Source organism: Lygodium microphyllum, chromosome 26 (genome assembly GCF_053477565.2).
Source record: "Lygodium microphyllum isolate KBCC chromosome 26, Lygodium_microphyllum_v1.1.10, whole genome shotgun sequence".
Taxonomy (NCBI): Eukaryota; Viridiplantae; Streptophyta; class Polypodiopsida; order Schizaeales; family Lygodiaceae; genus Lygodium; species Lygodium microphyllum.
Window position 1 is genome coordinate 77154230 of NC_141160.1, and position 15795 is coordinate 77170024.

General features: G+C 38.5%; 1 protein-coding gene across 7 annotated transcripts; it reads left to right on the forward strand.

Moving 5' to 3' along the window:
- Positions 1 to 11412: 11412 nt before the first annotated feature.
- Positions 11413 to 15445, forward strand: LOC148013442 (DEAD-box ATP-dependent RNA helicase 21-like). 7 transcript variants are annotated; one of them, XR_015688844.1, is made up of 4 exons: positions 11413 to 13106; positions 13692 to 13792; positions 14706 to 14942; positions 15072 to 15424. XR_015688844.1 is itself a non-coding variant. In XM_087667965.1 (2 exons), exons 1-2 carry the CDS (start codon positions 11511 to 11513, stop codon positions 13260 to 13262), a joined length of 1641 nt encoding a protein of 546 aa, XP_087524091.1. In that variant the 5' UTR covers positions 11414 to 11510; the 3' UTR covers positions 13263 to 13685. The 7 variants fall into 7 exon arrangements, 1 of the variants encoding a protein (XP_087524091.1); XR_015688841.1 differs by having other exon boundaries at positions 11413 to 13101; XR_015688843.1 differs by having other exon boundaries at positions 13692 to 14942; positions 15072 to 15445.
- Positions 15446 to 15795: the final 350 nt, after the last annotated feature.

Genomic DNA, 15795 nt, shown 5'->3' on the forward strand with positions numbered 1-15795 from the left:
TATGAGTCTATCATGGCAATGGTAGATTGATTGACTAAAGTTGCTCACATAATTCCCTACTCAACTATCTACAAATCCTGTAACATTGCACAAATATTTATCAAGGAGATATTGCTACATGGATAGATGAAGAGGATGACTAGTGATAGATATTCCAAATTCACCTTGTTTTGAGCTTGCTTGTTCCAAGATATCAAAACTTAGTTACATTTCAATATTGCTTATCATCCACAAACTAATGGTCAAATTGCGAGAGTGAACCAAATAAGTGAAAATATCTTAAGATCCTATTATGGTAGAGAACTCAGAAGATGGATTGAGTATGTACCATTGGTGGAGTTTTTTGATAATATCATATACCAATAGAGATCAAGATATCCCCATTTCAAGGTCTATATGGACAAGAATGTTAAATTTCTCAAACCCCACTCTCAAGGTGGAAGATTCTAAAGCTACGCTCAAAGAAAGTATGTAATTAATCATGATATCAATGTACCCAAGACCGGCATAAGTCCTACTTGGATCCCCAAGGGACTATAGTTATCTTCAAGGGAGGTGACATGCTTTTCTTAAGTGCAAGACCTAAAAAAAGTTCTCTAACCTTGGTATCTTCAAGGAAGGAGTCATGTTTTTCTTGAGTGGAAGACCTAAGAAAATCTCTTTAAACTTGGGAAAGCATATTACTTCAAGGTATTTGGACCCTATGAAGAAATCAAGATGATGGAAAAGCAAGCTTGTTAGCTCAAACAACCACCTCTCCTTAAGGTGCACAACATATTCGTTGTGAGGCTGCTCAAGTTATATGTGCCTAACCTTGATCATGCACTCATGACAATGAGCAAATAGTGATGACATGCAAAGATTATTGGAATCCAACCTAAGAGGACCTTGGATACAAGGGAAAACCCTTTGAGAAGTTGAACCTTAAGGAACACCTTGTACAATGGAAGGACTATCATAAAGAATATGCTACATGGGTAGATGAGACTACCCTTAAGAGAGAATACACCTAGTTCCTCTCGAGACATGAATATGTTGATGTATCTAAGGGGGGAAAGGATGTAATGCCCCTAATACATTATTATTTAATAATAATAAAATGTGAAACTTTGAGATGATTAAAGTAACATAAAAAAGGTACCAAACAAGTGTTTCCATTAAAGAAAAATGAAGTATTAGCACATTTGCATATTGACACATTGTTAAAACATGTGTTCTACCTTATGCAACAACACATTGATGTTTGGAGGTCATTTCCTTACATTCATGTAAAAGGCATCTCTAATGCAACTAGAATATGTGGTCTTAAAGCAACATAAAAAGATCATATGCAAACCCATCAACAAAAATCCTTTAGGTAGAGTTGAGTGCAATCTCAAGCTGCTGAAGCAGGACCCAATGAAACAATGAGATCGCCAAAATCCAAAGATATGGTGATTATGTATGAACTCGAGATTGTGATACTTTCGCATAATGATGTTGACCTAATGAGATGACAAATAGCGGTTATGATAAATTAAGGATGATTAATTTTTCTTTAAAATCCAATTCTAAATCCTCAATTCTCTCACTTGAATTCATGGTGTTGCTCATGCACACGCTAAACAAACAAAGAAAAGCAAAATCTGACAGTGTTAAAAAAGCACATTAAAATAGGATTTTGTTTATAAAATTGTATTCGCTAACAATTAAAACAAAAAAAACCCGAGAGACCCTCAAACCAACTTTAAATCTCGCTCTACTATTTAGAAATGAAAGATGTGTATAAAAGTAAGAGTAGGTTTATGTATGGTGTGATCATTTAATATATTTTTTTGTATTTGATATGATAACTTTTAAATTTGTTTATGCTTGAGGTTATCTTATCTAAATCCATGCTTGTGACAACCAAATTAAAAATGTGATATATTGGTAAAGGCCATTAGATCCTCACACCAATGAGTCACCTGCAAGATGCTAGAAAAACTTGTCTTGCAAGATAAGGGTCCTACACTTTTGCAAAGGTGATAGGTGTTTTATTTATTTATTATTGCTTGAGTACCTATCAAGGCAAATGATAAAGTGGTAAGTAACCTCATGATGCACGATGGCTCTAGAGGCAAAGGAGAGCTTAGTGGGGCTTTGAGCTCATAAGTCTCTTATGATCGTGGAAAGAGTGCGATCACATGAAGCTCGACCTTGTCTGGTGGTTAGAAGGTCCCATCCCCTATGGAACAACTTTGGCCACTCTTGTGGGAGTGATGGTTTTGTAATGAATCATTTGATTAATATCTATTATTATTCAAAGTGTTTATTCATGTGATCCAAGGCTATGCTAATGAACCCCATGTAATGATTAATAAAATGAATCTATTTTATAGTTCTCACTACGTGATAGTATGCCTTACTAATTACATACCTAAAACAAATCGATTGGGGAAAATGAAAGATCTCAATCTTGATGATTGAGAACCTACGGCAATAGGTGGACTCGATAAGTCAAATAACTTTCCTATCAATAGATACAATTATTAGAACATGACACCCCCCCCCGAAAAAAAAAACAAGTTAGATTGATTGGACATAAAATTTTAGGGGAACAAAATACGATTGTGTATTGGTCTTGATGGTTGTGAAGTTTAAAAGGTAGCTCCACTTTCTACGGAAAAAGTGCAGTGTTAGCCCACTCTCACCTTTGATTGATTGCAAAGCGAACGTTCTTAAGTGGGCATTAGACTACTATTAAGGGTGACCATTCCACACTTCCCTTGTGAAGTAGAACCTCAATTCCCATGCCCAAATAACTTAATGATTTTATGAGAGGAGGAGACTAATTGGTCTTGCACATGGACATAGCATTTTGGTTGACCACTAGAGGACTCCTTTGGGCTATAGAGGAGGCACCTCATAGAGTTATTTGTAGAGTAGTGTAGACCTCGAGCAGCTGTAACTCCCCATCACTCTTGAGTCTCAATGTATCTTCTTTTAAGGAGGAGGCCTACTTAAGCGAGATTAAGGATGTGTGGAAGCAATTGATTTCTCGAAACAATATGGGGGAATAAAGTTAAGGAGTGGAGATTTTTGCCTTTTAATGCCATTGACTACCATGCTTCTACACTTAATGCTTTTACCCTTTAACCCAACAATGATTGTCTTGTGTAGATCCTATAGGATATTGAGGATTATGTTGAATCTCAATGAAGGTAGAGAGTTGATGGGCTCACAATATAATTGAAACTTAAATTTGATGTGGAGGTTGAGTCAATATGCCCCTCCTTCTTTTAGGCTCTAAAGTCCAGGAGGAATAAGAATACCATCTCATTGATAAAAGATGCTTATGGAAATATGCATATAATGATGTTTCTATATGTTAAGTGTTTCTAAAACACTTCTCATTAATTATTGAAGTGAGTTTGAATTCAAAAAATGAATTTCTAACACCATGCTTGGGTATAGTCCTAGTTGAGGTCAGTTGCTCAATGTCATGGCCATTCTCTATAGAATAATTAAAGTATTTGGTTAAAAAGAAAGATGAAGAGGGATAAGTCCTCTAGCCTACATGGTTGTCTATTGAGCTATATTCTTCCATCTTGGATGTTTGTGAGTGCATATGTACATGCCTTTGCTAATCACTTTAGAGATGTTAGCTACCTCCCTAACTTTATCAACCACAAAGTCATTAAGCTTATCTCCAAATCTACTAATAGGTTGGTAGTTGGTCAATGGAGATCGCTAACAATGCTTCATGTCTGGTATAAGACTATAGCAAATGTAATAGTGTTGAGGATTAAATTTTTGTTGCCAAAGATCCTACACAAAGTCTAGTATGGGTTTGTGCATAGTAGGCATATGGATGATACTATCCTAGACTTGATTCTCTCCATTGAGCTCACCCTAGAGAGGGAACGTGAGCTTCTATAGATCAATATGGACATGGACAAGGCCTATGATTGTGTAAGATGGAAATTTTCAAAGGCCACCCGAGAAGCTATGATCTTCGAAGCATCATTTTGTAAGATGGTGGTGGGTTTGTTCACAAATGCCACGATTGTAGTGCATATCAATGCAACCATATCTGATAGCTTTCAATTAAGGAGATTTGTAAGGCCGGATGCCCCTTAGCTCAATTGCTTTTCTTTATTATCACACTGACTCACTCCTTAAAACGATTGACTTTAGAATGAAAAAGGGGTCCTAAAAGGGCTGCCTCTACCTGATGGATCCTCCTTCTATGCATAGATGTTTGCCCACAACAACTCAAATATCCTTGCTATATTGAGAAGGATAACATAGATTGTTTACAAAAATTTATGAGTCCTTTGCCTATGCCTTAGGCTCAATGAGACTAAATGTTTGCTCACAACAACTCAAATATCCTTGTCATTGAGAAGAATAATGTAGATTGCTTGCTAAAAAATTTTAAGTCCTTTGTTTATGTCTTGGGCTTAATGAGACTAGAAACATGAAGACTAAGGTGCTACCCCTTGCTTACAATAATGAAACAATGAAAATCACCTACCACACTTGTGGGAAGAAAAAATAAAATAAAAAAGAAATCAAGAACTAGAAGTTGTCCAAGGTGTTGGCAAACAACGAATGGAATAGAAAGATGGGCGGATTTATGGAATCCTCACAAATTGAATCAAAATAGAAGTTAATCAACTACCAGTGATTGAAATAGAGCGGTGCATCTAAAGTAAGGTGTTATTCTGCTACCCTATATAACAACTTCAATAGAAATTGCTATAAGGCAACACATAAAAAGAAAAATTTCATGATGCAACAATGTAAACTTATTTGTTAGCATCCACCTTATCTTGTTTTGTTCTCGAAGCTCTATTTCTATTGCACCAAATGTTCTTGCACACTATTGCCCTAGCAATATTCTAGAATCTTAGTGTATCTTCATCCATATCAAACCACTCCTAACGATAAGTGGCAAGATCCAAGTATATAACATAGCCTACAAGCTAACCTTTAAGGTGTAAGTGTTTTGTGGCAGAGCCCGTTCAGCTATGCTAATGTAAATATATCTCAATTAATATAATACTAGCTGACCCAATCAAGCTAGCTAACTTAGTGTTACATAGTCTGCGAACTTATAAAGCTTACAAAGTTTTGCCTTGTCTACTTTGCGTAAACATCGTAAATTTGCTGCACGTTTTACGAATGGGACTACTTCAAAAGCATAGTCCAAGATACCAATGGGCCCTAGGGTGTGACGTAGTGGATTGTATGTGGGCAGTGCTTATTTTTGAAAGTCCCCTAGGTTTTTTCCATTGAAGGACTCCTAAACAAGTGCCTTTCTTGTGGAAGTGCTTTTTCAAAATTTTGACCTTTGATAGACATGTATTCTAAAATTTGCATTTCTAGCTAATAGAATAGTATTTGAGAAAAAAAACTATGACATTTATATAAGCCATCTTGTTGGTTTTTCATGTCCATTAATTTAGAAAATTCTAATACCGACATGATATGATGATAGAATATTTAAAACTTAGTACAACATATGAGTAATTATTTATGCATTAAAAAATTATAATGCTATCACCAAAAATAAAATTGCAATGCCAAGTTGAGGCTAAAGTTCAATCAATTAAGATAGTCTAGAAAGGCAACAAGATAGCTCTACAATCATCCATAGTCTCAAATGAAATAGCAATACAATCAAAGCACACCATTACTTATACTTTCTTATATCAACTCTGTTGCTACCACATTAACATTGTGAGGAGCTTTTAATCCATCCCACATTGCATAGATGGCATCCCAATCAACATCTATAGGATCCTTAGCACCATTGTATGAAAGGAACATGAGTTGATTCAAGCTCGTGAGTGACAATCTATTGCGATCATTCGACTTGATATGATTCATTTTGGAGAAACCTCGCTCACAATCAACCGTGCTTGCAACAATGACCAAGCATGCATGCCATACCTACCCTTCTATAGCAAGGCTTGTAAAATCACGCCCTTCTCTAGGAAGGGCAAATTTTTTTACTTGCCCTTCAATAACAAGGTTTTAAAAATATTTGCCTTCTCTTGAAGGTCAAAATGCCTCTAGAAGGGCTATGCCCTTTTTAAAAAAATTGTCTAAATAACAGTGTGGGTGAGGTAATCCTTAGATCCTGCATCCCGGAAAGTACTAATCTATTTGTGTCGGAAAGCATAGTCCAAGGTGCTCTCTGCTTGTAAAAAGTTATGCAAAATGTATCGATGCAACTCCAAGGATGAGTGGCAGTAGGGACTAAATTTGACGGTTGTTTTTCCTGTCAAAGGCCATTTTGTTGGTCAAAACAAGGCTTTTTAAAAATGCCTTGTCAAAATACAATCAATGATCAAATTTTGCTTGTCATCACAACATCCCCAGTCAAAATGCCCCTATCATTTGACATATTAGCATTTACAAGTTGCCTTTCATTTTTACTAGTTGTTGGTGATTCTCGTAGCTAGAGGATAGCAACTTGCAAGTCCCATGCAAGTTTTCAAGTTTCAACTACTAACTAGGTTAGTGGCTTGGAAGTTGGTAAGTTGACAGCTAGAAGATTCTTCCTAATAACTATTACTATATTTCATTTACATTGTCTAAAACTAAAACCTAGGATCAACGGTCCACAATCAACGTAAGTTATTTGTGTGGTTGAGATTCGAGAAACTGTGCGATTCACAAACTTCAAAGAAGATACACACTGCATAGTACACTATCCTCTTGTGAGTCATCTCCACTATCTAGTCCGCATCACAATCTGCAATCAACCTTTGCTGAATCTTCAAGTCCATGCTTGAGGATGCCATTGGGGTCTACAGACTACGGGCTCTATAACACCCCCTCTCCTCTTCAACATCTTGTTTACCGTGGCCACGCCTGATGGATTCCTATCCCTTGTGCTGCCTTCCCCAATGATTTCCCATGCCCTGTCTACGATCGCTTCACCCTCGCCAAGTAGATTCTCTAATCAATTAGCCCAAGCAAAAACATCGTTTGCATCCATTCCTGTCATGGTGGGAACTCAGGAGTACTTTAGCGGGCTGCAGGTGTGCTCGTCCTTGCCCACCCCAATGGCATGCAACTCGCAAGGCAAGCGGCATTGTAATTTGTGTAGTAACCAATTTCGTGCAGGGCTTGGGAGTCTGTTCCCCCGTGCAGCATGCCTTTCTGTGCGTTAAGTGTTCTTTTGTTCTAGTAGGATGGCAGGCTGGCTCTCACCATCCGAATCGATGTGGGACTCAGGAGTTTGGTCTGACTCTAGAGTTGATGACTAGGGCTAAGGGCATGTTGCATGCAGCCACAGTGCACACCACTGACTCAGTGACCAGCACAAGTTCTGACTCTTGAGCTGCTTAACTGTAGGTGGCTTTGGGCTATAGCCTACATGCATGCCATTCGAACAGGGCCCGCCACCCGAACAAGGCCGCTAGTGGCTATTAGGTAGTAGCCTAGTTCTTGAAGGCTCAAGGCTATAGCTATGGGTTGTAGCTCCTAAGCTCATGAGTCACACTGAGTGATGCACAGAGTCCGCCGACTACAGTCACTTGTGACTTAGTGAGTCGTGACTTCACCAATATCAAGTGGTAATTGTGGGCCTCTCATAACTCAGTGGAGGGTGAGGGAGGTGAAGCAACAAGCCTACTAGCATTGGTCTGAGGTGTGACTACAATAGGCAGAGGCTCGAGGGTCCATTGATTGCTAGGGAGACTCAAGAGTCAATAAGCGTCTTCAACCAAACAGGCACCTACAAATCCTAAGCTTACTATTAATACAATGGATTTTTCTATTTTATCAATTGATTGATTTGTTCTAGGAGTTTAAGGTTGAATCATGATTCATAATAGCTATTACAAACAAATTATCTAGTTAACTAGCATGTTGCAGTTTCTTTTAATACACTTGAAAATCAACAAAAGAGTTGTGGCTAGGTTCCTTTAATCAACTTAAAAGTAGTAAACAAGATAGAAACTATCCCTTTCATTGAGGATTTGTTTTGGGATTCTCATTCTAACTTCATGCATGTCCTTAAATGCCATACCTTAGCTAACCTGAGTGATTGGTGCATGCACGTCATCTAAAACTTTGCTTCATTTTTTCCAAAGAGCCTCTTGTGGAAAAAAATGTAGTCTTTAATCCATTGGAGATGATCTTTTGGACTTTTGAACCATATGCAAACATGCACACCAATTTTCTCTATCCAATAGATACTATAGAGTGGGAGGCTTAGGACTTGGAAATCTTTATCCAATTTACCAACGTATATCGACTTGACCTTTTAGCCTTTAGGTACACATTGACAAACTCTTTTTATTGTTTCACATAACGACCTTTCAAAATCATACATATTATAATCATAACATAAAGTACATTACTTTATGTGATCTTTTTACATATTATAGGTAGCTAGACCATGGATCCATCCAAATCTCAAAAGGGTTTGGCAAGGAAAGGAAAGGCTTATCCTTCTATAGCCTCTTTTATCAAGAGGCCAAAGTGCTTGTGGAAGGCCAAGGGGTTTGGTATCAGGAGATGCCAATGAAACTATGGGTCAAATGTCAACATTAAATGTAGATGTTTCTAGAATGCAAGAGGGAATGACTTCAGTAATGTCAAATGCTACAAAAAATGTAAATGTGAATATGGGAAATGCAACAGAGAGTTCTTTCAATGTTGATGCTTATATTAAAAAAGTGAAATGAAAGTGGCGGCATCAGTGGACTCTTTTGCATCCATGGGCATACATATGTAAAACTCTTTGTAATGAGGAAAGAGTGAAATGCCAATGGTGTCAAGATGCCAGCAAAGTAAATACCTATACACAAGGAGGCTCTCAAAGCATCCAATTATCGGCATTGAATGATCATGCTAAGACTTCTGATCACATTACTGCAGTACGTGCTTGTAATACCAAGGCAAAGATTAGCAGTGATGGAAAAGGACCTATGGACCATGGATTGGATACCATAGTCCATAGTGAACGAAATCAAATCATATCATGCATGAAACTAGTATATTTTTGTGTATGTGAGGACATGCCATTGGAAAAATATCCACAGTTATACAAGTTGCAAAGGGAGCTTTGTACTCCAAATATGCCAGCATTAGATGAGTACGGATCCTATGTAAATCCAGTTTCAGGAAGGGAAATGATGTTGCCTATGAGGGACCATGTTCGAAAGCTAATGTATACAGAGATGCGTGCCAGTCCTTTCTTTTCACTGCTCATTGATGAGAGCTCTGACCGCACTATGGAAAAGCATCTAATTATCTATGTTTCATATATCAATGATGGAGATAGAGGACATGCAATTTGTAGATTTGTGTGGTTGTTGCCAGTGGATAATGGAACATCTGAGGCCATGCATGATGCTATACATGCATTTTTCTTGGAAAGTGGTTTAGATATGCAAAACTTAGTTGCTATTGCAAGTGATGGAGCTTCGGCTATAACAAGGGATAGGACAGGAGTTGTGGCACGTTTCCAAGCATCATTGCCACGTGTCACGGGAATTCATTGTATTGTCCATCGACAAGCACTTGCAGCAAAAGATGGATTTGGGACACATCCACATGTATTTGTCTTTGTGGATAAGGTTGCAAGCAAAGTATATTCATAGCTAGGAAGATCAACAAACAGTCATATGGAACTCTAGAAAATAATGCATGAGTATGACATTATGGACATGAAAATGTTACAAATGCATGCAAATCATGGCTCTCAAGGGGCAAGGTGATGGAAAGGTTTGTTCAGATTATGCCCGCTATTCTTAAATAGTGGAAAAGACATGAGAAAAAATGGTATAAATATGCTACAATGTTTATGGTGCAATTCATCGTACACCTTTTAGCAGACATACTTGGAGAGTTGAACAAACTCAATTCTGAATTTCAAAGGCAAGAGATGGATGTAACAAGGATCGGTGCCCTTATTAATCTAACATTTGAGAAGCTCAATAGGAGATATATCACATGTGATGATGACCAATTTGGTATTGGTTCAAAGCATCTCTTGTCATTCTTGAATATGACAAAAAATGGAAAGTTGGTTTTTGTAGATGCTAATGGAATATCACATATGCATGTATTGAAATATGTTGCAATTCCAAAAGTGTCAAAAAAGAAGAAAAAAGGAGCAAAGAATACAAGTGATTCAGAAAAAGAAGATGAGAAATTGGACTTAAATACAATTCTTGGAGGTGATGGAAATGAGACAGGTTCTCTTTCAGAATGCATTGATGTTGCATGAACATATGTGCAAAATGTTTTGAATGCTTTGACTAGTAGATTTGAGGATCTACCAGTTTTCAATGCATTCAAAATATTTAATCCTTCTTCATATCCCATGGATGGTATTGATCGAGACAAAAGGAGCCAAGAATGGCTGGAAAGACTAATCAATAAACTTAATGTTGATAGTCAAACAGTTGATATTTGAAGATGTATGAATGAGCGAGAGGATTTTGTTGGGATGATATATCATGTTGCAAGAAATAGGGGCATGTATGATGCTTGGGAGTTTTGTAGTAGCACAAAGATTTGGTGGGATTTATATCCAGGGATGATGCATTTATGGCAAACATGCATAGTCATTCCAACAAGTACAACGTCTTGTGAGCGAGGGTTTTCTAGGATAGTAGGAAGTCCACTTCTGGCTATTATGTTCACCTATGTTGGAGGTGCTATCTCTTGGATGTCCAAGGTGCAGAAGTGTACGGCTCTTTCCACCACTGAGGCCGAGTATGTTGCAGCCATTGAGGCTTGCAAGGAGGCCATATGGTTAGGCAGTTTGATTCATGATGTGTGTATTGATGCTATCCCTACATTGCATTCGGATTCTATGAGTGCTATTCAGTTAGCCAAGAACCCGGTTTTCCATGTGAAGATGAAACACATTGAGGTGAGACAAAATCTTATAAAAAATAACTTGAGATCCAGCTTATGTCTTGATACATTGGATGCATTGGTGCCATTATCCATTGATACACGTGATAGCTCCCAATTTGATTGGAAAGATATTTGGGATATTTGGATGGATGCAAAGAATAGAAGGGCAATGCCACTACAATGATAAGATGGATGCATCTTCTTCCTACTTGTGCTACCGATTTCATGGAGAGTTTTAAATTATTTATTTTATGGTGAATGGTTGCTGAAAATCCATGTACGCATGATGGATTGTGGCTCATGTTGGGTTGTTACATTTTGAATCTGATTTCCTATGATAGGTTGTAGCATTTTGAATTTATCTTCTTATGATGGAGTGTTGCTAGGTAGGGAGAACTTATTTGTCATAGTCAAATTTATAGTTTTAAAACCTTAATTGGAGACTTTTCTATGTCACTTGTTATTCACATTTTTTGTCTGTCGTTTGACTAATAAAATTTCTTATATCACCTATCATGTGAAAGGAAATTTTAAAATTTGCCTGTCATTTAAAAAATCTAAGGGACCCGACCGTCACTGTGGCAGTGGCAGACTACGCAAGACCATGTCTCATTCCCACGCGCAGTTACACACCACTTCCCTCTTCACACACAATCATGTCGGCCATACGCGAGATGTATCTGGGGGCTTCACAGCGGAAGAAGAGAAGAATCACGAACCCTAACGGAAGGCACAGATTCTCCTTCGATTGGGACGAGGACGACGACACATCGCAGGGATACGACCCTTTCCACCAGGCTCAGCTCCTCTTCGGAAGAGGGTTTCGTGCAGGAACCGATAGAATCCAGCAGAAGAAGGAGCAGTATTCAAAGAGGAAATTCTCCTCAGATGCTCTCGAACCTCGCAAGCAGTCAAGCAGAAACGAAATCGCCTCATCTTTTCAGGAGAACCGTGATCGCAACCAACGAGAATCCTCCCATTTGTCCGAGAAAGGACTCCATCAGGTGAAACATGATTCTCATCGGTGGGGTCGGTCCGAGAAAGGACTGCATCAGGTGAGCCATGATTGCGATCTGCAAGAATCTTATCATTGGTCCAAGAAAGGGCTCCATGAGATGAGTGCACGTGATTGGAGGATATTTCAGGAGGATTTTGATATAGCTTTTAAGGGTTCCCATGCTCCTAGGCCTATCAGGAATTGGAAGGAGAGTGGGTTGAGCCGTCCTCTTCTTAAAGCCATACATGATGCAGGCTACGAGAAGCCATCCCCAATCCAAATGGCAGCTATTCCCATCGGGCTTCGACAAAGAGATCTTATTGGAATCGCAGAGACTGGATCTGGGAAGACTGCAAGCTTTGTGCTCCCTATGCTTGCTTATGTCAGTAAGCTGCCTCCAATCATTGAAGACAACCGTGCAGCAGCTGGGCCTTATGCAGTTGTCTTAGCACCCACAAGAGAATTAGCTCAACAGATTGAACAGGAGACCATGAAGCTCTCCTGTTACCTTGGAGCAAGAACCATCTCCATTGTTGGAGGTCACCCAATTGAAGAGCAAGGGATGAAATTGAGTCAAGGCTATGAAATTGTCATAGCAACCCCGGGAAGATTGTTGGATTGCTTGCAGAGAAGATATGTGGTTCTTAATCAATGCAACTATGTGGTTTTGGACGAAGGTGATCGGCTAATAGATATGGGTTTTGAGTTGCAAGTGATAGAAGTTCTCAAGGCCGTGCCCACAAGCACTATAGGTGAGAAGGCATCTTCATCTTGTACTATAAGTATGTTCAGTGCAACTATGTCTCCACCAATTGAGAAGCTCTCGCACAGATATCTGAAGAATCCAATCATCATCAATGTAGGTACTAATGGTAAAGTTGCTGACCTTGTGAAGCAGGAAGTGGTAGTCCTAAAGGATTCTGAGAAGTTTGAGAAGCTGAAAGAGCTGCTAAACACACTTGGGGAAAGTAGAAGCATGGTGTTTGTGAATTCGAGAGAAACAGGAGAAACTCTTGTGAGGAAGCTAGAGATTGCAGGGTACAAGGCAATGACTTTACATGGAGGCCGAAGTCAAGAGCAACGTGAGGTAAGCTTGGAGGGTTTCAAAAGGAAACGATTCACCTGCCTTGTTGCTACAGATGTTGCTGGGCGTGGTATACATGTGCCTGATGTCAGTCACGTGATCAACTATGATATGACAAAGACTATCGATCAATATGTTCATCGCATTGGTCGCACTGGAAGAGCTGGTAAGGTAGGCACTGCCATCACGTTCTTAACATTTTCTGACACTCTTGTTTTCTATGACTTGAAACGATTGCTTATTCAAAGCAATAGTGTTGTGCCACCTCAGCTAGCACGCCATGAGGCATCCAAGTCCAAACCAGGAACTTTTGCGCCGTGTATTTGAAATGTACTATGTGTGTCATAGTCTTGTGACATGTGCTCAGTATCAGCAAAGGAGATTGTGCTGCTTCTATTTTGCACATTGAACTAGGAATTGAGTATCATAATCCATGACAAGTGCCTAGGCAATGAAATTGAGGTTTTCTTTTTCTCCTTCTTTCCCTAAATATTTTGATGTCTGAGCTGTATGCGTTGTATAATAGATCTATCAGAGGTCTTTTGGTACACAATTTCCCTTTGTAAAATAGATGAGTTAATGAGCAGTACTTGTGAGAGAGAGAGAGAGAGAGAGAGGATGTTGTCTTCTTTCCTCCTGCTTGGCCTGCAGTCTACCTTCTTTGCCCCTTCAGCTTTGTACTGCTTTTGCTGATTCAAGTACTACTGTTTTGAGTATTTGGCAACCTTTTGACTTTTACTGCCACTGTCGATTTAGAATGGGCCAGTCTTTCTCATCAACTCAAACTGATGGGTGAAGATGCTTCTCCCCCTCTTCATGAATAAAGAAAGGAATAAACTTGATGATGCCTAATGCAGGTGAGATATGTGAGTTTGCCTCGGCATACTATTTTCAATTCAGCAATTAGGACATTGATGTGGCAAAAACACTGCAGCATTATTGTTTATATTCTTTATGCAGGGATTTTATTTTTCTGTCTGGTCATAATAGTACTGTTAGCTGCAGTAAAAGGGGTTTGGCCTTAGGCCTTTTTACAAGTCAATATTTATAATCTATTGAAGCAGATTATAAGTGTGACAGGTACACATAGCAGCATTGTACAGTCACACATTCTTTTGGATAGGCGATGTTTATACTGTGAATGCTGATCAGTAAAATGATGTTATGTCTTAAATGCACAAGACTCCTTTTAGACAATGCTCTGCTACAGTTGGAATTATAACTTGGTGTCACCCGACAACATGCAGTTCATAATAAATGCCTGCTAATTGCTGTAGCAGTGATTTCTCCCATATGAGTTTCAGTATGTTGCCATCTAGCTTGTTCCCTTGCAGATCATGGATGCCAAATGTGCTTTCTACTGATTTGTGCATAGAGTTCAACCTATGGTTTAGGATTATGCCAAAATGGTATTTGGAGAAATCAATTGGGAAAATGCATCTTACTCTTGTGTGAGTAAAGCTATTGGTTGAGTTGAATTTCATGAAAGACCAAGCTGAAGTGAAATAGTAAAAAATGCATCTTGCTGCTAAATCTTGCAGATGGGATGATTTACAGCTGAAAAATTTTAGGGCTTGTGGCACAAATTTGACCTTTCTTTACTCTACATGATGAGCTGGACTGTCTACGTGTCACTTGGAAGCAGCATTATATGTTTGTGGCGCAAGTGACAGCTTTGTGAAACTCATAAGGATTAGAGGCTTGATTGATATAAACTTGTTTCCTTGATTTGTTGTGGCTTGCATCCAGCTCAATATTGAGTTTTTGCAGAGGAGAGTTCATGAACAATATCAAGGACACCTATATGGATATTGAAGATGCTTCATATGAAAAACAAGAGGCAAAATAATTGTCATCGCACGAGACTTCTAGGTGAATTCAAGAAGATGGTTTTTGGCAATCAAAAGTACAGTGTCACATACTGGTTGTATCAAGATGCTGCACTTCAACGATTCACGGATAGGAACTCTTTGGTACTTGGGTGTTGTTGGGCAAATCAATCAAATGGTACTGTTCGAAGTAATATTATTTATTTGAACTCACTCTTTTATCTCTATATTATGGATACACTAATGCTGACTACTTGGAAATAATTTTCTATGCTGATAATTGCTTCTTTCTTTCTCACAACTGTAGATATCTATTCTGGGTTTTGGGAAAGGCTTGGACCTGCACAACTTGTGTAGGAGAGTTTGAAGGGTGGCATTTTGAATGATCTCCACTACTGGCAAAGTTGTCTGATCTCAATCATGTTCTCCAAGCATTGCTGAATTCTGTTTCCATCAGCTCTTCCATGTCTTGTAACTAGTAGAATAGTGTAGTAATTAACACTTATGTGAGTAAACTTGTGTGGCCCTTGTATGTCTTGTGAGTAAAGGGTATCTAGTTTTTTATGAAGGAAGATCTTTTGGCATGTTGCAGAACCCACCACATGTGAAATTTGATATTGATTAGCTTGTCTCTTGAAATTTCTAGAAATTTCTCAATTTCAGTTGTTGGAATTAAAGGCATAGGTTTTCAATGTTGAGTATGTATCTTGAGGTGGTTGTCAAACCTTAATTTTTGTTGTAAATTAGGGCTTATAGTAAAGATTGATTAAAATATTTTCATTCGATGTCTCAAATTGTTGGAAAATGTTAAGATAACTTGAGAAATGACTAGGAAATGAGAGAATGTTGTAGAGAGAAGTTTTAGAGTTTCATCGCGAGAAATATAGAAAAATTGTTGCTGTTTTGCTCAAACAACCATGAAATCTATCAGTTACAGTTTAAAATGACAAACTATTGTTCTCTCTTGAATACTGTTACTTACACTAGAATCTTGGGTGGTTGTTACTTGCTCTTGGAGAGTTCCAAATTGC